Source organism: Mirounga angustirostris, unplaced genomic scaffold (assembly GCF_029215605.1).
Source record: "Mirounga angustirostris isolate CCGP_5_RB_7025 unplaced genomic scaffold, mMirAng1.0.hap1 SCAF_2, whole genome shotgun sequence".
Classification (NCBI taxonomy): Eukaryota; Metazoa; Chordata; class Mammalia; order Carnivora; family Phocidae; genus Mirounga; species Mirounga angustirostris.
The window spans coordinates 35269879-35295884 of NW_026991710.1; the positions used below are offsets into that span (position 1 = coordinate 35269879).

The 26006-nt window shown below is 39.1% G+C and overlaps 1 protein-coding gene across 8 annotated transcripts in view; it reads right to left on the reverse strand.

Annotated features, from left to right (window-relative positions):
* ATP8A1 (ATPase phospholipid transporting 8A1) overlaps positions 1-26006 on the reverse strand; it is a 219181-nt gene that overhangs the window by 75047 nt on the left and 118128 nt on the right. For all 8 annotated transcript variants that reach the window (XM_064584427.1, XM_064584425.1, XM_064584430.1 and 5 more), the window contains 2 exons: positions 12379-12517; positions 9234-9298 (listed from right to left, as the gene is read on the reverse strand). In XM_064584427.1, the coding sequence (XP_064440497.1) occupies positions 9234-9298; positions 12379-12517 (204 nt within the window). The remainder of the gene's footprint in view (positions 1-9233; positions 9299-12378; positions 12518-26006) is intronic.

Genomic DNA, 26006 nt, shown 5'->3' on the forward strand with positions numbered 1-26006 from the left:
ACTCTGGGTCCGAGGCTCTCTTTCAGTGTTGGGGTAGGGGCACGTAGCAAAAGAGAAACAAATCCAGAGAAAGGAAGGAAGAGTGAAGTAGGGGATATAATTATATAATTTAAGTAGTTTTGTGGATAAAGGCTTTTACCCAAGCTCTCATGGTAATTATTTTAAACCACCACAGAAAGCCTCCTAAACACTTATTTTGAGCTTGGTATTAAATATTCTCTGGTGGCGGCAGGGACCCAAACGCTGAGAAGAAGGAATTCTAGAGGAACTAGGTCGGCAGACGTCCAGTCTCTCAGACTGCCTTCGATTCCGCCAGGAAGAGCCTGCTCAGAATATATAGCTGTTTTTTTTTTTTTTGAAAATAATCAAATTACCAAATCAATGGTTTGGAGAACGTAAAAACCCGGGGCCTGTGAGAAACTGTTACCTCACAAAGAAAGCTAATGTTGGGCCCTTTTTCCTAATGCTTTGAATTAATTAGCGTTAGGAATGCAGAAGGCTGTATTTTCTCAGGGCAAATCCCAAATGCACGCCCTTTCCATTATTTCACATGGACATTCAATAAAATCTTACGTACAATTGTTGTAGTAGTAAAATGAAACGAATCCAATAAATGCAAGATGCCCAAACACCACCGTTTTCCAGAAGGGCATCCCTCTCTCAGCTGCTTGTGTAGTTCGTGGTGGTGAGTGGGAAAGGAGGGAGAGACGACGTAGAAAACGTGGGGGGTGCCTCCCAGAAAGCCTCCTTTTGTGACGGAGTCTCTGCTGCTACTGGAAAAGGTATGGTTATTTAAAAACAAAAAAGAAAAATGGATCGTTTTGGACTCAGAGTGACCTACGTCGAAGTTTAGGATTCTGCACTCGCCGGCTGCATCAACTCGAAGTCTCTATCTGCAAGCGAGACAAACAGCCCCAGCCCCAGGGGAGCAGAGACTCATGTACACACAAACGCCTGGCACACAGTAGGTTTCCTCTCAACTGCCGATTTGATGGCACGATGACTCATCAGGAGAAATGGGTGGCAGAGGTGCAAAAAAGCCACAAGGCATGGCTTGCTCTGCTCAGAAACGTCAACAAGCTCTGGGGAGAGGGCAGATAGACTGGCGAGGAAGCATTTATCTGTAATTCTAGGACTCAGGGGGCTCTTGGAGGAGTTCAGATGTTCAGCCAAGAAAAGAAGAAAGAAAAGAGAGAAGAGAGAGATAAAGAATATTCAGGCTTGCGGGTAGGAAGAATTTCTCAAAACAGAATTACTATGAATTTGTGAACAACTTCACTTAGGGTTCTGCACACCAGCCAAGATGACTGAATTTTGTTTAAGGAAAGGGGGCACATTGAGTTTTTATGAGACCAAACAATTGTGTTTGATGGAACCCTTTCAACCACATCCTTTGGCTTTGTGGCAGGCGGCATCTTAAATCAGAGGAAAAGAGAACAGATTATTTGTTCATACGCTATTTTCATTTTTTGTAACGTTTACTTTTTTTTTTTTTTTTTACACTAACTCATTTCTTCCACGTGGAACAAAGTTGGCTTTCTTCGCTGAGAGCTACTTGGAGTAAGTAGTGTGCTGGACACTATTTGAACAATCGTCCTGCTGTGGGACATTAGAAAAAACTAACTTTGCTTCTGATAGGGATATATTAACACCTGAAAAGTTAAACTAAGATCTTAACATTTTCAGGCCAAAAAGCTGAAACAGCTTTGCTAACGGTAAAAGAAAATTCACAGTCCCACAGCTCCCATGTTGGCAGTGGAGGCAAATTCAGTGAGGTTTAAAACCTGCCTGAACTATTTTTCAAAGCAATACAAAATGTATTGTAATGGACTCATGGGACACATCAAGACAAAACCTGAAGTGGCCCCACGTCTCTTTTCTCCCCCTCCTTTTCTGGAGTCAAGTCAATAACTTGCTTATTCTGGATTTCTTTCAGAGGCCATTCTACGGTGGCTGGTTCCCCAAACAGTGAGGTTTGTCTGCATAATGCATGTAAGTCGAGCTTAAAAGGATACAGATGACAACCTCACCATTTATGTCATGAATGCCCTGTGAGGGATATTTGAAGCTTACATGGTGTTAGAAAATCAAATTCAGCAAGAAGAAAAAAAAAAAGAACAATCCCATAAAGGGCTTTATTTTACCATGGTGTTGAAAAATATATACTTTCATGCTTGTTAGTATCAAATGCGGTTAACAATTCATTTTCTATAAAATACATCAGTGAGGGAAAACGTTAGTATCCATAATCAAACTTGGGCTGGCTTGGGGTCATATTCTCGAATTCAGCAGAGAAGTTTAAGTAATGAGAAGGGTGGCTGTTTAAAATCACCTCTTTAGAAAAAAGATATCACCTCTTACATTAGCTAGCAATGAGGACCACCCTCCTTGGGAATAATAATGTTAAAAGAAATAATAATGATGATGATTATAATAATGGTCAGTTTTTTTTTAAAAAGCTTACTACATGCTGGCTATTGTCTCTGAGTATTTAGAAGGTACTGTTTAGTTTAATCCTCACAATGTACTCCAGAGATAGATATTATTACTACTTTCGTTTTACAAGAGGAGCGGGCAGCTGAGGCCCAGAACAATCTATTTGCTTACACCCCGGAATCCAAGGACTTCAATACGTCCTCCAATGCCAGTTAGCACCAGAGGTCAAGTTAAAGTTTTAGAATGGGCATAACAGTATCTGCCTACTAATGTTTTTAGGTGTAAGTGTGATCATTCCTATGAAGTCCTTAGTCTGGTACCTAGTACAAAAAATAAGCACTTCATAAACATAAGCTAGTGTTTTCTTATGACTGTACAGCAATGCACAGAACCCTGCAGGGATAGTAGGGCTCTCTTTTCACAGAAAGTCAGAAAGCTGCATTTTCCTCTGGGATCCACTCCCTCCTTCCCATATATCAGGTGCTGACTCCTACAAATTAGGCTGAATGTGAATGTCTGTTACAGGAGAGACTACCTAGAAAAACTGCCCAGATGATCTGAAGGAAAGGTAGGCAGGGCTTCTCAGGAGTTAAACTTGTAAACCCTGGAAGCCTTTTGAGTTTGAGCAAAGGAAATTTATTTCTCCAAGCTCTCTACATACACACGTATTTAACCATGATTCCTGTTGATTCAATAAATATACAGTAAATATTTTTCTTCTCTGCCCTTTTTCTGTGTCCTAGGGAAACCAGACAGTAGAAAGGAGAAGGAAAAACAGTAAGAATGGATTTAAGATCCAGCCCTGCCTCTCAGGACAGATCCAACAACTCTCCACATAAAAGAGACCAAGGTTAAGGGCATATTCCACTATAATATAGAGACTCAGGAGGATTGTTCTGGCAGCCACAGAGTTAATGGCTTAAGAAATTATCGTCTCTTCTATCCACCCTCGACTTGACAGATGAGGATAGTGGAATCAGGATGTAGAGAGCTTTTCGTACATTTTGAAAGGCCTTAATTAGACACTGGTTGCTAAAGACAGACTGAGATTCCCTAGTTCTTAGCTCACATTTTTAGACTTTTCCAGTTTTAGCAGACAGATTTTGAACAAATCATGACAAACTAAAGATATGATGTTAGAAGAATCCCTCGGATCCAGGTCACTAAGTGGAAGGGGTTTCTGAGAAGTCTGTGGGCTACTTCCTAGGCATTGCTGAGGAATTACGGGAGAAGTGCCATATACCCTTCGAGCCAGAAATTTGAAATGCCTGCCTTTGCAGACCCTTAAGGAAATGTCTCCTACCAAGAACATAATCAGAACTAATAAAGTGGTTCAAGGTAGCACAATAAAAAAATTATACAAATTACCTAAATGATCAATTTATTACAAATATCTAATAGATTCTCATCAACTTTAGATGATTCTTAATGGTGCTTATCTATGAAATTCTTATTTTCTAAACTTGGAGAAAAACATGATCAAGCTTTCTAAGAAACTCTTTTGTGGACACTGTCAATACTAGACAATAGTTGGTAGGTGATTGGGTGTCAACAGCCTCTGTGTTCTGGACAGTATGTTAGCAGCGGATGTTACTCTTGCTATGAAGGAAGCCAGGAATGGGCAGAGGCAGAAATGCCAGTCAGATTTCCATATCAGATCTGTGCAGCAAGACTTTCATTCTGTATTCTCAACTGTGGTTTGGTTTTTTACGTTTACTTAAAGGTTTTAAACAATGCTGAACAGCCACTAATTTTTCAAGAAGGATAATTTTCTCAAAATGAGAAAATTTAGAAAGCCAAATAACGTTTCTTTTTGACATGAGCACAAAAATTTCTATTACTGTGATTGCCAGGAGAAAGGTTTTCCTATTTGGAAATTGAAGAGCCTCAAATAAAATATTTTACTTGGACAAGTTCAACATAAAAAAGAGAGATTCCGCTTTAAAATGTCAACAGTATTAGGAATATCTTGGTAGAAAATTTGCACAGTTCACAGCAATATGCATCACTTATGCAAAAGAAGATCTACACTTATATCCTGCTTAGAAAAAAATTAGAAGATGGGGAAATAATATATCTTTTGTAATGAAAATGACCATTACACAGAACAACTTGCAAGCTGCTAAATACTATTTTTCTACAAAATTTTATACCATCTCTTTCTTCTATGTGCCAGGCCCTATAGTAACCATACCAGTCCTCTGCCAAGGGTAACATTCTCCTCCCTTTATGGGCAGCAAAACTGGCTCAGAGAAGTTACCTAATTTCAATTTGCCCAGAGTCCCACATTCAGAATAGGGCAGAACTGTACCATTTCATGGAATAATTTGAGTACGCTCATTAAAACTGTCACTTGGTGAAACACACACACACAATCTATTTTCTATTACATTATTTCCTAAGATACTATGTTTCTACTAAGTTTATTACCTAAATGTTAATTATTTGTTTGTGCTGATGGAATGGCAATCCCGTATTTTATCATAATCAGTACAATTTGAACACAGAGGGTGCTTTTCTTTCCCATGACAATGAAAAATAAATAATGGTTTATCTACAGGCATTCTAGCCCATCTAATGATTTGCTTGAAATCTTAGCTGTGGATTTTATGACATAGGATCTGAAGGAGCTATGCAAAGTGATGTTTCCTTTCCTGCTGAGAAGCAAATGAGTGCACCACAGTGGGTCTGACCCCAAACAGCCAGATTTGTAAAGTCACCACTTAACTCCCTGGGAGAAAAACCTTCCCCAGACGGCAGCGAGAGAATGCATGGCAGTGCAGAGCTGGATAAATTAGCATTAATCCATTCAGCCAGGGTTTGCCTATGATCTTCCACATCATGCGGTCACTTGAATTGCTAAGGATCTTTCTAACTGCTCTTAAAATACCAGATAAGATCAATTACTGCTGAATTTACAACTGATACACAACTTTTTTTTTTTTTAAAGGGAAACCCTTAATTTATCATTACTCAGTGACTTAATTCTCAAATATTTCTGGAGTACTTACCATGTGGCGGGCAATCTGCTGGGCACTGATAGAGAATGGTTAACCAAAACAGACAGACATGCACCGTGCTTTCACCGAAATGGACTATTCCCTTGGGAGTCCTACCTGTGTTTGGTCCAGTAGAAATAGGTAATGCAGGGACCCTTTGGGTGTTTATCACTTATGAGTTACTGCCCTGAAACCTTCAAAATGAAAATAAATGCCCTTGTCTTAACAATCATGATGTAGTACACTGAATATTTTTGGCATTTCACTTTTCTTTTTTTCCCTTGAGATTACTATTTCTCTCACTCAATACTCAGAACACATACAGAACGTGTTTATCCCAATTGGAGGAAAATTATGAAACAGATGAAAACAAAAGAAGCATAGCTATCACACCCTCCACGAGATGAAAGCTTACACGCAGACAGAAAGGATCACGTGTCAGATGAAGCATGGCTTGTCATGTGTTTGTGTCAACGTCACAGGTCTTACTCCTGACCTCTTTCAAGCGTCGGAAAAAAGCATCTATTACCTGTAACCCATGTTGCTGACACAGGCCTAAACGTCTCAGGGACTAAGGGAATGCTCCCACGGAGGTTTCTTCAATGTTGTGAACAACTGCAACCCACTCCAGGGGTCACTGGTGCTCCCATTCTCTGTTACCTCCCTGTGATCCTGGTCCGTTGACTGTACCCCACGCCTCCCTGTTCTTCCACACTTGTCTGTGGACAGTTCCTTCTACACATCTTACCTCTTTGAGGAGGCTGATGAAGTTGTTTCCCTTGCCTGGGGAAGCGAATTCTCAAACCTGGCCCAGCATTCCCCAGTTGATCTGAGACCACCTTTCCAGGTTTAACCCGTCTGTCATTTCTTTCCAGTTTCCTCATAAACACTGTGCCATGACTAAATAATTAGGTAGCTCATCTATCCTATCACAGAGCAATTGCTATGGTAATATTGAGAAAAAAAAAGTATAAAGCAGTGTGGATAGAATGCTGTAATTTATGTTCAATAACAAAGTATGTGTGCATAGACATAGCAGAATATCTCTGGACAAACACTTGGAAACTGGAACTGGTGGCCGTTCCTAGGGAGATAAACTGGGTTGCTTGGGTGTAAGGATGGGAGATTCACTTTTTAACACTTGTACTTACCCCTTTCTGTAACTTGAATTTTACCTTATGTGCCTACATTTATTCAAACAAAGAATACTTAAAAAAATTATAACCTTGTGTTCAAGTTCAATGTTGCTCTTTCATGCCCCAAATATACCTTGAACTTACTTGCATAAACTTTCTGCTTCAAGTATTCCTCCATTACTCAACTTCTCACCTCTACCTAACTAAATGCCACTTACTTTAAATACTTCCCTAAGCTTCACAATATTTTCCATAGCAAGATAGCTACCTTATTTACGTATCTGTTTTGTACTGTTACTTGTATGCATTTTACTTCCCTATCATCTGTAAGCTTTTGAAGGGCAGGGCTATCACAGTTATAATTTTTCACAACATCGTAACTTGAATAAACCAAAAATTAACAATATGGGTGTAGGGAACAGAGACACTGTGAGCCAAAAGAGGCAGAGTCCACTGAGTGCTTGCTTAGTGGTGTGTTCTCGGGGCTAGCAGAGGCCTACTAGATGAATAAATAAAAAGGAAAGTCTTCCAACCACAGGCTAGGATTTTTTGTTTGTTTGTTTTTTTGGTTTGTGTTTTTAGGATTAAAGCATGGTTCACAGGGCACCTGGGTGGCTCAGTTGGTTAAGTGTCTGCCTTTGACTCAGGTCATGATCCCAGGGTCCTAGAACTGAGCCCCACACCAGGCTCCCTGCGCTCAGTGGGGAGCCTGCTTCTCCCTCTCCTTCTGCTGCTCCCCCTGCTTGTGCTCTCTCTGCCAAATAAATAAATAAATAAAATCTTAAAAGAAAATAAAGCATGGTTCACAAACTGTACTTATTACTAAAGATGTGAACAACTTTCATGGTTTCAAAATCATGCATTATTCTTTAGACTACACATTTCTCGAAGGTTTCACCAGAAAGGGAAAAGGATCACAAGGATTGTTTTGAGGACAGATAAGGAAGAGCTCATCATTCCAATTCAAAGATCAGAAGTCAAACACTTCTCAGATGTAATTTCTGTTCTCCACCTGACTTCTAAACATTTGCCTCTTCACCATTCCTTCTATGCACTTGGCCCCTCCACTTCGCCCACATCCTTACTAATAGGTTCTTCTCGGCTCTGCTCTTTGCGTCACTGTGACTATTTTAAGCAGTTGTATAGTCACTCCCCTGTTCTGTCTTCCACCTTAAGTTACAAATAGTCACCTTTACTTTAAAATCCTTACAGGTCATTTGACCTGCATATTTTTTTTTTTTTTTTTTGCTTAACTTCTATTTGACACTGTACACATAACAAATCTTTCCCTCTTTCCCAAATTTAACTTCATGTGATCACAGCCATGAATAAAGGACGTCCTAGGAATCTGTATTTCAGCCCAGAAGTTAGGACATTAAAAAAACAACATGACTTTCCTATAAGAAATGGTGAATTCATGCTGTTTAATAGGTTCTGCAGATTTTTAAAAAAATTTTTTGTTATGTTAATCACCATACATTACATCATTAGTTTTTGATGTAGTGTTCCATGATTCATTGTTTGTGCATAACACCCAGTGCTCCATGCAGAACGTGCCCTCTTTAATACCCATCACCAGGCTAACCCATCCCCCCACACCCCTCCCCTCTAGAACCCTCAGTTTGTTTTTCAGAGTCCATTGTCTCTCATGGTTCGTCTCCCCCTCCGATTTCCCCCCTTCACTCTTCCCCTCCTGCTATCTTCTTCTTTTTTTTTTCCTTAACATATATTGCATTGTTTCAGAGGTACAGATCTGTGATTCAACAGTCTTGCACAATTCACAGCGCTCACCATAGCACATACCCTCCCCAATGTCTATCACCCAGCCACCCCATCCCTCCCGCCCCCTGCAGATTTTTTTTTTAAAAGAAACAAAATATATATTAACCCTGGAAGCTAAAGCAGATATTAAATGTTTTATTTATTTATTTAAAAGATTTTATTTATTTATTTGACCGAGAGAAAAACAGCAAGAGAGGGAACACAAGCAGGGGGAGTAGGAGAGGGAGAAGCAGGCTTCCCACTGAGCAGGGAGCCCGATGTGGGGCTCGATCCCAGGACCCTGGGATCATGACCTGAGCCGAAGGCAGACGCTTAACGACTGAGCCACCCAGACGCCCCAGATATTAAATGTTTAATATACAAAATTCCCAGGTAGGGAGTGCCTGTGTGGCTCAGCTGGTTAAGCATCTGCCTTTGGTTTGGGTCATGATCCCAGAGATGGAGCCCCACATCGGGTTCCCTGGTCAGTGGGGAGTCTGTTTCTCCCTCTCCCTCTGTTCCTCCCCACCCCCTGTTTATGCTTTCTCTCTCTCTCAAATGAATAAATACAATCTTTAAAAAAGATTCCCAGGTAGATATGAACAAACCACAGTCACTCAGTAACCCCTTGACATAATGCTTTTGTAAAGCAGTTTTGTCTCACACCATCAAGCAAATCATTTAGCAACTTGTTTTAGCTGTCGTGGACACAAAGCTGGAATCTATTTACCTCAACATGGTTCAGAACAGTATACATTATGTTATAGCAGAACAAGAGTGAGAAGTATCTTTTAACCTAAGGAAGATCAAATATTTCCACAGCTATTTGGATATAAAATAAAATACTACAAGATGATTAAGTTATTAAAGGATTTTTTTTTTAAAGGATAATTTTACTTACATCAAGAGAGCCTTCATTTATAACAATCATTCCCATATTCTTCCTCAAAAGTTTGCAGGAGTGTCCTATGTCCAAACATAGAGTAGATTAATTGATATCATTCATTTCTCTAAAGAAAAGTAGTGAAGATGTTAAAGTGATAATACTATAAAAACATCTAAATTTTATTTTTAATCTATTTTATTAGATAAAATTAAGGTTTTATCTATTTTATTAGGACTTGATGACAGTCACCTGTTTCCAGGTTTGTAGGAAGTTAAAGAAATGCTCTCATTATTGGAGGGACACAAGGATAACATTTGGTGTGTTAAGGCTGTCTTGATAAACAAGTAGGGAAAGAGAAAGTGGTAATGATTCTCAATGTCCTGAAAACTAACAAATTTATATTGAATATCCTTCATGATGACCAACATGAGGAATAGAAGATAGGCTGATGGTTGTTTCTGGAGAAGGTGCAGGAGGGCTGTCAGACTATCTTTTGGACCACTGATCGCACCACCATCTCCCTGCCCCTGGACTGTGGTCATGTCCTCTATGGTCGTGTCCTTTCTTGCTTTGCCGTACCTGCTGCAGGGCAAAGTCACCCACTGGTTTAACCAACTCTGCCTCCTTGGACCCATCTGTGTATAGCTGAACATGGCTGGAGAAAACAAGCAAGCCCCACTGACTGGTGTTTAAAATATGACCATCACACGTAAACTAGTATCATCGATACTCCTTTTGTGAGCTCATTTGATACAATGGTTTTATATACCATCTAAACACTGACATTCTGGAACTCAGATCTCCCACTTAGAGCTCTTTCCTAAACTCCAGCCTCTCACATTCCAGCACCTGTGTAACAGCAGATGCTGAGGTACAAAACAGGCAACTCAAACTCAACAGATCCAAAAACAAGACTCTCTATCTCCTCCCAGAAAACCTGCTTCTCCTCAGTCTTCCACATTTTGGTTAATGGCAACTCCATCCTTCAGTCACTATGGCTAAAACTCCTTGGAGTTATGCCTGAGTCCTTTCTTTCTCTCATGCCCTACATCTAATCTATTGGCCAATCCTGTGGGCTCCATCTTTAAAATACATACCTGTTCCAACCATTTCTCACCAGCTTCACTGTTACCACCCAGGTTCAAGTCACCACCATGCCTCACCTGGATTAATGCGAGAGCCTCTTCACTGGTCTCCCTGCTTCCACACCGGCTTCCCTTCCAGTCCATTCTCAGCCAGCCTAGTGGCCAGACTGATTGTTTTCACAGGAAAGTCAGTCCACGTCTTTCCTCTGCTCAGAACCAGCCTGTGGTTTCCCACCTCACTCCGACTAAATGCAAAGCCCTCACAAGGGCCTGGGAGGCCTTTCCAACCTAGGCTCTGTTACACTGCTGGCCTTTTCTCCTACGCTCCCTCTTTGCATTTCTGTCCTTTCCAGAACAGAAGACAGCTTTCTCTAATCATCCAAATGACAAGCTCCCTCCCTCTTCTCTCTTAGGTTGTTTCTCAAACGTCACCATCTCAGTGAGTTCTTCTTGACCTCCTGATTTAAAACTGAATCCTTCTGTGCAATGCACCGTAACCATTTGCTGTATGAATGAATCTCACTATTTTATTCTAGGAAAAGGCCCCAAAGATTATGACCCAAGACTCTAAAAGTTAAATGTTACCAGAAACCACCACCATACTCTTCACAGGAACGGTCATAATGGCTACATGCCCTGAACTATTTTCAGGATCACTTAATTTTCTTCAGATATCACTCTTTGTCACCATATAGTCTCCCTCTATCTGTAGTCATGTTTTCTGTTCAGCATATTTGTCTTTCAGGTCTCCCAACTCTAAAGCATTTTGTATTCTTGTACATCTTCTTTCCATTTGTCTCTAACAACAGTGATAATTTTTATAATCAAAATTAACCGTTTGTGTAGCTTACAGATTTATACTTCTACTAGCTAGTGTCTTTTAAAAAATAATTTTCCTCTAGTACCAGCAATTTACTATAAATCTGTAGTTTTATATTTACAGAATGCTGTGATCACTAAACATTCTAAAAGGAATATTAGGTAAATGTTTCTTAATGATATTTGACAATGACTTTCTAAAAATGTGGTTTCATGTTGTAAACACCTCTGAATGGTTTCTTCAGCTTTGGGAGAGTTTTGGATGTAATTCATATCATGAATATCCAGAGGTTTATCTATGTCAGGGCTGACAGTGTTCAGGCAACCTACTATTACTGAACGTGGACGAAAAAAAAAGAGTGACCTTTTCTTGCATATAACTAGTATATAGTTATATGCGGCCTCACACCAAATACTAACGTCCTTCTCAATGAGACCTCTGTTATGGACTGAATTGTGTTCCCCCTGTTTTACACGTTGAAGCCCTAACCCACATAATTTGCAGATTGGGCCTTCAAGAAGTTAGAGTTACGTGAGGTCAGAAGGCGGGTTCCTGAACCAACAGTACTGGGGCCCTTGTAAGAAAAGGAGGAGACACCAGGAGCATGCATCTACAGAGGAGAGGCCAGCTGAGGACGCAGCGGGAAGGTGGCCACTGCAAGCCAGGAAGAGAAGCTTCGGGAAAAGCCAAACCTGCTGACACCTGATTTTGGACTTCCAGCTTCCAGAACTATGAGAAAATAAATTTCTGCTGTTGAACCCACACCATCTCTAGTATGTTGCTATGGCAGCATGAGCTACCTAATAAAATCTCTTTGTGAAAAATGAATTAACTGCAGGATGAATGAAAACTGGCAACCTTCTTACTTCCCATCCCAGAAATAACCTGTGTTCACATAAACTAGTGCTAATACACAAGTGTGCCCTAATCCCAACCTCCAGACGTTCACAGGCAACTGCAGAGATCTTATCTACATGTGTCAATTAGGGCTGGGAGGTGGGCGTAGGCAGAGATACAAAGGTAAGAGAGGGTTATTTTGCGGTTACAAGAGCTAAGGTTTGGCTGTATGCACAACCACTGCAAATGTTAAGGGGCACTGGGGCCATAAGTAAATAGAGAAGCCCAATAATATTACAAATATGGAAATCTTACAAAACCCAATCTTTCAGATCTTGAAATCCCTCAAATTTATCTTCCAAAACATGTCAGCATGTTAAAAAGCATCACAATTTAAAGCTTGAATGAGGTGAATTACCAATGTTAATGGCGGTTTCTTGCTTGTCCCCTGTAAGGATCCAGATTTTGATGTCTGCCTTCATGAGAGTTTCTATAGTTTCAGGCACTTGATCTTGTAATTTATCCTCAATGGCTGTAGCTCCAAGTAGCTGAAGATTCTGGGGAAAAGGAGTGGAAAAACTGTTAAGAAAAAAACCAGTTCAGATTCTTTAAGAATTGAACTGTATATGTCTTTCAATCAGAGACTAAATGGTAATACATAGACTTTGATATAAATTCCAACTATTCCATTGAGTTTTCTCTTAAGGATCCCGGACTTTGATCCAGTACTTTGGCATGAACTATGCTATCTTACTCCTCTCTATCTAGGTAGGGGACGGATTCTTACAAAAACAAAAATACAACAAAAAGCCATATAGAAGGAGGAAATCAAAAGGGAGTTAAAGAGGAGCGGGCAGCTACTGAAAAATAGCAAAGACAAAAACTATGGAAGTTGATCAGAGCAAAGAAGCAATCTTGCTGCCCTGTTTGAAAAAGAAAGAATAAATGCTTATTAAAAAAAGAAAGAATGCTGAGATAATTAAATTGTAATTTGATGTGTGTCATAAAGCGTACACATATCATACAACTCGAAATGCCGAGGGAGAGAGAAATAAACCAAGAGATAGCATCAGTGTCTGTAAGAAAGAACAGGCTGGGCACTTTTAACATGGCTCCATATTTATGTAGTGGAAGCCCAGAGTCCGTTAAAGATGGCATCTTTCATACAAGACTGAACACAATCAATATGCTCTGCAGGAAGCTCTTCTAATTGCTCACCAGGAAGAAGAATGGTTTCTGCTCTCATCTTCCTAAATGGAGGAAAAAGAGAACAACTTTTTGGTTGTTAGGGAAACCTGGCTCACCACATAGATGGAGGCAATGGTTCTTGGTCCTAAATACATAGGAATGCCCAGTGACAAACTAAGTCACAATCAACTGATTCTTGGATTTTTCCCTGTAACCTAACCACCAAGATGATCCACCCCAACATTTATCCTTCTAATCAAGTTTTTTTCCCTTCTTGCCTTCGTTTTTTATTTAAAACATCAGGCAAAGACCGTATAGATACAAGGGAAATCAAGTGCTAAGGAGAGTGTCCAAGTTGGTAATAACAAAGAAAGCATTCCATTTCCTCTCTTCCTTCTAACATTAAGTTCCATTTACTATTTGCCAAAGTGTAAGTCTAAAATTAGTCCTAAGTCTTGGTACGCATGGAAAATATATGCAAATACACATGAGTAAGTGAGAGAGAGTTTATGAATGTATTAGTTAGGAATGCTTTTGGCTATAATAGAAAAAAATCTAACGATGGCTTAAATAAAGATTTTGTTTTCCTTCCGTAAGTAGTATTGGGACAGGCAGTTGTGGGCATTAGATTCACTCTGCATGTCTCTCTCAACATCTCAAGGTGGCGGCCACAGCTGTAATTAGCACTGCCACACCTGAAGACAAAAGTAAGGGGTTAATGCCAACTGTACCCATCTCTTATTTGAAAGCAAAAGTATTTCTAAAAGTCCTTCACAGATTTTCAAATATGGCCATATTTCGTTATTGATATTTACATGACCATCCTTAACTATTAGTACTTAGCTTTTCCAGCCTCAGTAATGGGCAAGACAGAAGAGGGATGGGAATGGGTGTTAAATAAGCCTGCCAAGAGTCTCTATCACAGTGCTTACAGATGGGCATGTGTATGCATTAGTGTTTATATACACATGTGTTTATGTATGCATGTATGTTTATAGATACATACAACACATCCTCCGCTACTTTGCCTGGAGAAACTTGGCTCATCCTGCAAGGCCAAACTCAAAAGTTACTGCTTCTTTGAAGTTTTACTTCTAAAACATGTTTTCCCCCTCTGCAGCGCCCTGATAGAACTTTGCTCATCTTTAGACATCTTAATTTATCATATTCAGATTAACTATTTAAACGTACAACTGATAGCTTTGTTCAGGAGTAGGGACCATGTCTTGTTCATCTTTATACTACATCTCCAGAACACTGACAGTCAGCATTTAGTGTTTGTTGAGTTAGTGAAAGTGAGGGAATGACAAAAACAAAAAACAAAAAGTCCAAAATCTAAATGTTATAAAGTATTGCAGCAATCTAGACCATATTCTTTTCAGTATACTCCAAATAAGTTTTATAGCTATTAGATTCACTTGATGCATGACTTCTTAGTTTATAATACATAAGACAGGAAGGCAAATTCCCTTCTTTAAGGAGATAGTATTATTTTATTATCTTTAATGGGAAGCAGATTTGAAATCTATCATAACCTGATGAATAATTATCATCAAGAAGTTCAAGAATGAAAAGGAAGAACAGTTCAGCAACAAGTATGCCAACATCACAATTGCTGTATTTCAGCATTTAGACAATGATTCTATCCCCATTCGTTCAGCTACTTTTGGGGCATCTGCAGCTAAATCATCCTGGCCCCCATCCCAGGGAAGATCAGAATATAGCTGGTTCAAATGTCAAATATTCCACAGAAGGCATAAGGTTTTTTAATGATCACAAGGATCGTTCAGTAATACAAGCTCTCAAAATTTTCCAACCTAAAAATTTATTTTTTTTGCGATGTCTCACAAAACTCTGAGGTAAGTAGATAACGGGAGAGCCAAGATGTGAACACATTCACTAGAAATACATAAACAAGTATATTTGTGTATCTTGTAGCTCTAAGGGGAGAAATGAGCTCAGGAAGTATAAAGATATACATTACCATGCACAAATCTAGTAAAAATAAACTGACTGCATTGAAGCCATATTTGAAGGAAGGAAAGCACCTGGTTTGCACAAGTAAAAAAGAAATATTTTTTAAACCAGGTAAAAATAATATAAAGGACTAAAGAGGTAGGGCCAGTGACGTATATGCTCAAAGTCGACAAGCAGGCTAACTTGGGGAGTTTGGGTGACTATGATAACAGGAATTTCTAAAAAGGGTGATGAAACAGTTCTGAATATTCAGCAAAATTGCAGTGGGTCTATTTTGAAGCCTACAGAGGAAAAACTGTGTTCTCAAGCCTGCTAATCTTCCTTTTATCCTAAAAACTCCTTGGGTAGAGCACTTACTAATTTTAGTGGAAGGCTCTGCAGCCTCCTTTCCTTTGGCCCTGGTGTCATTATTGTGAGATTAAGATCTTGAGTGATAAGGCTGTTCTGCCCCTGGAAATTAATATCTTTAGCTACATAATGACCACTAGAAAAAAAATTTGAACTTTGCGTGTTTTCCTGATCATAATACAGGAGTGTTTAAGCCGTAATCAATTTCATCCCAAACATGTATTACTTTACACAGATGGCCACTAATGGGCACTATGGGAATTACATATTCAGCAAGTGTTGAAACGTGATAAAATTCCCATGGCATTTATGGAATTAAAAAAAAAAAACCTCAAACACTAATTTTACTTTCAAAATGTCACTATGCCAAAAGTTATAAAGGTTTCAGGTTGATGACTCTTCGACATAATGTAGATTTAATTATCATTGAAAAATCATGAAATAATATTTATTCACCTAGTAAAGCCCTCAAGCATCTTATTTTCTCTTTCAGATGTTCATAATGTATGCAGAATTTTTAAAAAGTCATAGAAATGTAAAATTTCTACCCTAGTAAAGATAAAAGGCTTCATGCAGTGTATTTAAAAACTATATGATAAAATGTATTATGATGGATTTAGAAATTATGTTTTTCCCAGTACATGTATATTTTGCTAAATAACAGAACCTCAAAATGACTTATTTCCATATTAGCAAATATTTGGTTAGTACTTAGATTATTTTGTATTTTTACAAAGTCTGTGATAATATTTCTAAATAATAAAAAGTATAATAATTAAACTCATATCAATTTGGGTTTCAGATTACAACATGGACTATTTGGCAGAAGTTTCTTTAAAGCAAAGAAAGAATGTCGGTAAGCAAAGTTTTCCTACTGGAATAAGTATGAGCAACATTTGGTAACCTCTATTTCAATATGAAATAAGACTGTGAGCGGGAAGATGAAGAAATATTTCCTTACTAGAGAAAATGTATCAAACACTGCCAAGTGCTTTACATTTATTAATTCAGTTAACAGGTTTGGGGAGGTTGAGTAAACTATCCAAGGTCAAACAGAGGTTCAGCTGAGCTACCATGGTAAGAACAAAACCCCAGGAATCAACAAACACCCAAAGACAGCAAATGAGAAGTAAAACTGATTAAACGAAAGTTAGAATTTTATTCAAATCATTTTTAGTTTTTAAATATTTGTTTCTGTTCTTCAGTCTTTGGTAGTAACTTTGTTTCTCTGAATCGGTTTCAGACTTGGTCCTGAGCCACTCCTGCGGAGTGCACCTATTTCCCCGTTTCCACCTACAGGCTCCGGAGGCACATCTGGGGACCGGCTCCTCTCCACACACACTGGCCTGCACCCATTCTTTCACAGATACACTCTGAGCAGGTAGTTCTTGGCAAAATGGTGGGATCGAACAATGAGTTCCTTCCTCTGGGCAATCTACATTTTTGAATGTACCAGTAGAGATTCTTCTTGGGATTCCCCCGAGCTTTCTGATTGTACCTCCTTTCCTTTTACTGGTGTCTGTTTCTCCTAGACCCCAGCTGCCTGGCTAGCATCAAGGCCCAAGTAAGTAGCCATGGGACCAGGAGCCTCGAGTGGTGGTTGTCAGTCACCTGAAGGGCTTAGGACACACACATCACTAGGCCCCAAACCCAGAATTTCTCGCTGAGTAGGTCTGAGGTGAGACCCGGAAATATGCACCGGTAATGGTGCTAAGGGCCTGAGGACCGAGCTCTAACAACCGCGTAGGTAGAGCAAGGTTGACAAAATGCTCCTGTAAGAGCACAGAGGGCAAGTATTTTAGGGTTTGAGGGCTGTGCATTCTCTGCTGCAACGACTTAAACCCTGCAAAATGGCATGAAAACAGCCAAAGACTGTGTAAACAACTGGTTGTAATTGTGTTCCAGTAAAACTTTATTTACAGAACCAGGCAGTGGGTGCATCTGGCCGTTGCGCCGGAGTTTGCAGGCCCCCCTCTGCAGAATGCCTGCCTGACTGCTCTGGGTATTTCCCTGTCCAAATCTTACCCTTCTTCTTTAGCACGGCCTCAGAATCCTCTGGACCCAGTTCTCTCTCCTTGCAATCCCCAACCACAGACAAAATCTCTTAAACGTAAGACAGGGCTACCATCAGAGAAAAATAGTGTTCTTCCCAAGTAATATTCCCATATGCTATACACGATCGTAAATGTAAACAAAGCATTTTTTTGTGGGTACAAAAGAGACACACAGGGAAGGGATCTCCTCTTCGGTCTGGATGGCTCCGAGATCCAGTCCAACAGGAGGTGACACTTGACCTTGAATCTTAAATGAAGAATTAAGACTTGGCCAAGGTGGGGAAAGGATGGGCAAAGGAATTCCGAACGAAGAAAGCACAAGTGTGAAGACAGAAGTATGCAAAAGCATATTGTGTTTGAGAAGCTGCCATTTAGACAAGATGGGAACAATACATGAAACGAGGTGTGGCAGTGATTTAAATGATGCTAATCTGGTAGGATTGCTCTAAGGATGAAATTGGACTAGTCGTCTCAAACTTAGAGTAGTAATTAGGAAAAAGATGAGGCTGGAAAAGCCAGGAGGGAATGGAAAAGGAAGGGTGTGTTTTGTGCAGGATTCCAAAGACAAAGGTTATGTGAGGAAGAGTTTTAGAAGAGGGATAGGATAAGACTTACATTCCAGAGAGATTACTGGCGGCTGACTAGGGACGGATTAGGAAGAACAGAGGCCTTAAGACCAGTTAAGAGGCTATGGCAGTTACCATCCTGTTTAGCTTGAAAATATGGTAACCCTGGACTCAGGATACGCTGATGGGTATGTGATCCTTAGTAATTTTATAGTGCTGACTCGCAAAGTTTGCCGGGCTCCTCTCTGTGCCACATTTCACTGGTCAGAATTCACCCTTGTGGTTTTTCTTCTCAATGTCTTCGAGCACATAACAATGGAGTTTTATTTAAAAAAGGAGAACCTTGTACTTCTTGCCTTTCAATGTATGTAGGGCTACAGAACACTAGGACTAAGAGCATTAAACCACTGGGATGGCTCATCTGCCTGCCTCTGGAGAAATCAGGCAACCGGTTCATCTTTCCAAGGCCAAGAAGGAGATTTTAACTTGGTGCTTTTTGAACCACGGAAAATCATACTTGAACTCTCACGCAGCCGAGGGCTTGCCAAATAAGGTCAGAATTCACACACCCAGCTGAAAGGAATCAGGATTTGAGAGGCGACTGGGTGTAGCCTGCAAAAACAACATCCATCTTCTCTGAGAGAGAAGAGAGCAATATCCAGTGTGGAAAGTCTACCCTGAAATGCTCATAGTAAGAGATCTATCAGGCCAGAAAGGAGACGCATGTGAACAAAGGGAAACTTAAAAATTTTAAATACGATTCTAAAGATGAGTTGAGGGAAAATCATGAAAAACAAACTTCTGTCCCCATTTTTAAGGAAAATTGGGTGCACAGAGGCCCCTTCGTTGGCTCTGTGGACATGTCCCAACCACACCAGTACCTCTCAAGTGCTGAGCTGGTGATTATGCAACCAACATGCTTGGTTACATTTTATCTCTCAAGTTTACAACACTTTATGTACATTCTTGCTTTCTTCTAAACCAAACCCACAGAATAACATACGGATTATTAACATGGGATTTGGAATTAAGGCAGAACTGGGATTTGAATCCCTGTTCTGCTGACCACTCGATATGTGTCCTTCAGCAAGTGGCTTTCCTAAGAATTTCCTAACCTGCAAGATAAGGTTAAAAATACGGACTAAGTAGGGTCGTTCTCAGAATGAAATTAGATCAGTCATCTCAAAACTTAAAAAAAAATTTTTTTTGAGTAGTATCATAGGAAAAAATGTTGAGTACTCACCTAGGACATTGCTATGTTTTTGTAAAACATGTTTGTCCTGTTAATATTAATAAATTATCTACTTTGCAGAATTCAAAAACAGAAATTATAAAAAAGCTGAGATAAAATATAAATAGAAACAGAAGCTATAACATTTTCCTGCTCACCCCAAAGGATCATCTTGTGTACCCCATTTTATAGGCCCTTGAACTAAGTAATCAGGGTAAAGAGGAGAAGACTTGGAGTTTAGTCAATGCCCCAAAGTGGCAGGTCCTAGTAGGTGAGCTGATAGACTGCAAATATTCTTAAGGAAACAGTAAAACAGGAAACAGCTGGAATTTTAAACCATGAAATCACTGGTACATGATGTAAATTTTCATTTAGTATGCTTCATTTTTTAGTACAAACAAAAGTGATATTTGCAGCTACTAAGAACAGAAGTGGTAGTTTTATCTGAAAAAGCATTACATTCTAATACAGAAGTTACTATGAACTTGGCAGTCATAAATGTTCAAGAGAAGTCCTGTTTTCCATTAAGTTTTATATTTTTCTAGTAATCCTCCAAACCACTCGTTGCCACATGTTGTGAAGGGTGCTAAACTGTTGCGTTTAGTCACACTGAGTGTAATGGTTGATATGTATTATGCCACATCAAAGCAGTCTTTAAAAAAACCTAGAAATGTCAGCCACATTTGAGGGAAGAGTAAAGGAAATAATGTAAAAAAGATCACTACACTTCATTGTCCTAGCTTAGTGACTCATCTCGGTGCCCGGGGCACTAAGTCCTGTCTGGAATGAACATTTTTCAGTTTACAAGTGCCCTGCCTATCTCCACCCACTAAAATTGAAGACAGGGATGTCTCTGTCCCTGTCCCCTGCTGCGCCTGAGAGCCCAGAACAGAGCCTGTCATGTGTTCAGACATGTGCTATTGAATCATTCCAACCATGTGCTTCCCACAGTCATGTATTAAATAACTTAGAAAACAAGTCTTTAAAATGGCTGGGTCTACATTTCTACAGAATGCATTCTTGAAAATTATTAGCTCTTTTCCCCAACATATCCCTAAATTAATCCCTAGTGACAAAACATGTGATATGAACATCCTCACTGTGGAGAAAGCATGGGCTGTATTAGTAATAGGGGCTAGGCTTTCATTAAGCAAGCACCTACTATAGAAACTTAGCTTCTGGATAAATTTTTAATTGAATCATTTATTCATTCATCATATATTTATTCACTAGTTAACACAGGGAAGATAGGCAGGTGCTGGAAATACAGTGATGAATACCATAAAAACAGTCCTTGCTCTCATGAAGCTTCAATTTAGTGGAGGCTCTACATTAATCAAAAATTACAAAATGTGTATGAAACATTGTTATCTGATTCAAAGGAGAGCTAGATTGTCAAAGCTACAGTTTTCTGATTACTCTTAAGTGCAGAAATGATCTTCTCTGACTCATAATCTATTAAAAATAGTGTATCAGGTAAGTTATCATTTTTTAAAACAGATGTTGTAACCTATGCCTAACAAGAAAAAAAAGAAAAAAGAGGAAAAACCAACCTGATCACTAGTGAAATCCTGCTTCAATCATTGCCCAATCTAGAGAGGTGTTAGATCTCACTCTGTTTTCTGTTACTGCTCAAGATAAATAATTTGCTTTCATAAACACTAGATGCAATTAGTAGGTAATTTGTGCAATGCTAAAGATATAACTGCGTTTTTCTATTGAAGCAAATAAATATAAAACGTTTTCAAAAACCTGTATTTACCATGAAGGCACACCTTCCTATTTCAGCCAATAATTTAATTATAAAATCTTCCCTGAAAAGATCAGAGCCCTCTCCGCTATTAATTTTCAAAGGAACCCAGCAGCAGAGTATGAATATGAGGCAAAAAAAAATTTGTTTTAGAAACACGTCAGAATAAATCTAAAGTGACAGATCAAAGAACAAGGTGAGAAATTTCAGAGAAACCACTGCTAATGAAGCATAAAGCTTCATAATTATTCTGTTACTTATCTGTAATTTTTCCTGACCAAATACAAATAAATTAATTATAAATTTTATTTTAAGAATCAGATTTTTAAAAATGCAGACCAACACTATTAAGTGGTCTCATAATCTAAAATTATGAGTCCAAATATATTAATTGTCTTTCAAAAGAACAAGTTTAAAGTAGGTAAAGCAGGTCAAGTACATGCTCTGAAAGACTGAGACAACTAAGTTTTCTGAAGTGGTGAGGAAGAGATGAAGAGGTGTTACCTTCCATAAAACCAAAAGCGATCCACAATTCCCCTTCCTAAACTGGGTCAAGACACCTCAAGTACCTGATAGGATTCTAATTAATCCCTTTTGCATTTTAACTATGTGAACCTTCTTGTTCCTGTATGATTTTGTCTTCCTAGGAATAAATACTGCCTCTTGGCCTATATTTAGTAACAGAAAAAAAGATATTTCAGGAACATCTTGAAACAGCTTATAGCATTAGAATTTTTTTCTTTTTAAATCCTGTAAGTTTACCATCTGAATGCAAGTGTTAGAGCTCAGACTGTCCCACCTGATAGCAGAGATGATGCTGTTATTTTATAGATGGATGTAGAAGTCCTAAATCCTCTCCTCTAACAATGACTATCAATAGGGAAAACAATATCCAGAGGACTTTTTCAAACCTCTCACATTTCCTTCTTTCCTTTAGTGCCCTGGAGGGTGAAAGGAGTACTTTCTAGTGCTCAGATTGCTGGGAAAGAAAAGTGACAAAGCAGTGTGCCAAGGAACCAATGTCATTATCTTGTTGGATGTTCTTGGTATATTTGGATATTTTTGCAGCTTATGCTAGGAGTTTATAACACCCAAAGGAATAAGGCTTTAACCAAATTTCAAAAACTGAATTACTTGTTTGAACAAACACTGGAGGGATAAGATAGAGAGTAAGGTTTAAAAGTACAACCTTCGTCATTTATAACATTTTACCTCTTTTGTAACATATTAAAAATATTTTTGTTTTCAGGAAAAACTACAAATCTTTCAAATTTTGAATGTCTTTTTTTAAAAGATTTTATTTATTTATTTGACAGAGAGAGAGAGAGACAGCAAGATAGGGAACACAAGCAAGGGGAGTGTGAGAGGGGAAGCAGGCTTCCCGCTGAGCAGGGAGCCCGATGTGGGGCTCGATCCCAGGACCCTGGGATCATGACCTGAGCCAAAAGCAGATGCTTAACGACTGAGTCACCCAGGCGCCCCAAATTTTGAATGTCTTTAATGTAACACTATCACTAACGTGTCAATGGCATTTCACATAATTAATTCAAATATGTTCAGAAACAATTTGTATAGGACCACAATGATGATCTGATCTTTCATTGAAAAGTGAAAAATATTGAAAATATATAGTATTCTGAGGAGCACATTTCCAAAAATTTTACACACAGATGGAATATTATATGGTTTTCAAACGGTGCTCAGTGGAACCCCAGAATTGTGAAAAAGCTCCTGATAGACCATGATGAGGGCAAGGTGCTGAGGCTGAGGGGAGAGCCAATGTGGGGCTTCTCCCTACCCCTCCACTCTTTAAACAGAGCAGTTTTGCTTTTATCTACTATATATATGATGATTCAGGCAATATTTTGTTTGGAAAATGGGTTTTGCTCTTAAAAAAAAGATTTAAAAACGACTCGGTTTAAAATTCACTATCTCATATGCGAAGTCCATTCTTACGGTCTGCATAAAAAAGATTCCAATCACATAAAAAAAGATTACATAATCAACATGTCTCATTTAAAGTAGCCAAAGAAGAAGTCAAAACGGTTGACCCCTAACTGTACGCAGCTAAATTTAAAGCCGGGGCAATGCACCAGCAGGATACGTGCTCTGACATGTTGAAACCTGCCTCAGTGGGATGGTTTTAATGGCAGTCACCCCCAATTCCTATGGAACACTATCCCCTGTTGATTTTAACAAAGAACGGAAGCTAAGACCAAGGAAGGAGTGATATCGTCCCGGCTCTAGATACATTAAAAACCCAACAGTCTTCCAACGATCGGGGTGGGAAAACCATTTGTCAGAAAAATAGCTCTCAGTGGCAGACTCTTCAGTATCATGTGCCTGTTCTTTTTCCCTAAAAAGACCTCTGATCTTTTGTATAGTAAATCAAAACCAAAAACAACCTCCTCCAACCACCCATCTCCTTTAACTGGTAAAATAACCTTTTGGGTTTCATTTTAAAAGTTACCACCTCTCTGAAGGCTTCCGTTGGACCAAGTTTGTGGGTCACCACTCTGGGTTCCTTTAGATTTCCTTACTTAAGGAATTTGTTCAGACCGTGATGCTCAGGGTCTCAGCTGAGTGTTCCTTGTTTGCTTGTGCTTCCCCAATACCTAACATCTATTAGAAGCCTAATTAAAGTTAATGAAATTAATACTTGAATGAAATTATGGTTTCAGAGGTAGGGATGGACACAGAAAACCAGTCCTTATTTGGAAGCTGGCTGAGCAAGGGAACCAATCCCTTCACCTTTCTGGCTTTCAGAATTTTTTCAGTAAAACTTAGAGACCATGGCTTATCAGAAAGTAAAAAGGAAATAGGTATAAATTCCTCTTTTCATTCATTTTAGGAAAGAGGCACTCAGAGGGAGACATCTGTATTTGTAAGCTAAAAATATACATGTAATGCCATTTCCCCAGGCAACTTAAATTTCAGTGTGACTCATGATCGCCATCTGCTGGAGAGAAGCTGACCATCTATTTCATTTAAAAGATGGAAGTCACAAGGTTTTTAATATCAGATACTGTGCGCACACACACACCTCCCCCCCCACAACTGTTAAACCTATAAAATATAATCTATATAAAAAATAAAATAAAATAAAAAAATATATAATCTATAAACTCTAGAGCGCTCAGAGTAAAAATGTTATTAGGCACATTTAAACATTCAACTCCAGAATTTTTGACAGTATGCTTCCTATAGAAACAAAATTTAATGTTTCAAATCCATTTTCAAATATTTGACTGTAACTTATTGTATATTAATTCTACCACATTACCATGGAGGGCAAAGGCTCCATTATCTTCAGGCTGTGTCCATAAGGAGACAGGAGAAAAGTTATTTCCAAATGGTAGTTTTTTGTTTTGTTTTAGTTCTCAAAAGAATAAGAAAGGCAACAGATTAAAAATCAATACTGTTAGTAGTTTAGGACAACAAGTAACTTTGGTCAGAGAGATTGGAAGAGATTATGGTCATGGCCTTATAAATAATAAAGTATTTTATTTTGCCACATAATGTCCCAAAGACATACTCATATATAAATACATCTGGAAAGAGAGAGAGAGAGAGACACTCAACAAGTTAACTGAGAGCGAGCTGTGTGTGTAATTCTACAACTGGGGGACGAGTATCAAGCTGGAAGATGTCATATATGCTATCACATGTCTTTGGGAAATAAGCAGGATACAAAAATAAGTTCAAACATAAGGAAGGTCTGAGAAACAAACCAGCTTCTAAAGTGATCACAGTCTATTGAGGAGACAGGAGAGGCAATATCTAGAGTCACATATGGCCACTGTATTCAGCAGAGAAAACCGCCTGCAGCTAGGGTGGGACATTCCCCAGTATTATACATACAGAGGGGACGGCACACGGGGAAGGGAGGCGCAACCACCTTTCAAGAAAGGAAGCACCAGGGAGTAAATTGCTTGAAAGAGAGGAAGGAGTTAAAAAAAAAAAAAAAAAAAAGTCAGCTTTTACTTATCTGCAGGCAGGATTCAGTAAGCTGAAGCTAACAGACAAACCTGCTCCTGTGCAGTATAAACACGAATAAAGTTAAGGAATTCTGCAATTAGGAAGTTATTTGATGGAAAGTGAAAGGTTAGAATGAAGATAACTTAAGTAGCCGGGAGCACGAACTCTGGAGCCAGAATGAGGATTCTGGCTACCCTCTTTTGAACTGTGTAATCTCAACCAAATTTTTTTTTTTAAAGATTTATTTATTTATTTGAGAGAGCGAGAATGAGAGAGAGCACATGAGAGGGGGGAGGGTCAGAGGGAGAAGCAGATTCCCCGCCGAGCAGGGAGCCCGATGCGGGACTCGATCCCGGGACTCCAGGATCATGACCGAGCCGAAGGCAGTCGCTTAATCAACTGAGCCACCCAGGTGCCCCTCAACCAAATTTCTTAACCTCTCTGTTTCCTTGGTGTCTTCATCTGTAAAACTGGAATGAACAATACCTAGCTCAAAGGGACGTTGTGAGGATTAAGTAGTTAATAGACTCAAGGGCTCCAAAGAGCACCTGGCACACAGTGAGTACTACACAAAAACGTTTGCTATTTTTAATTAAGGAAGCGAGATTTCTTGCTATTTATAAAGCATCAATAAGAGTGTATCCATCACTTTTTGGATGAATAGCCTTGGTTTCCTTATCTGTAAAATGAGAGTATTTTTAGTTGTGACGCAAATGAGGGATGTGTGTCTACACACACACACATTTATGTACACACACACACACACACACACACACACACACACTGGCTAGCCAGGGATAAGCACTGGGTTGTTCACTTATACATTTTTACCATTAGCTACAGAGTCACACAAGCTGTATTTTTATTATATTATTTTGTATTACACATGATACACCATGATCAACTCTATGCACACATGCATGCATATGTAACTTGTGTGCAAGTGTGTGGGGG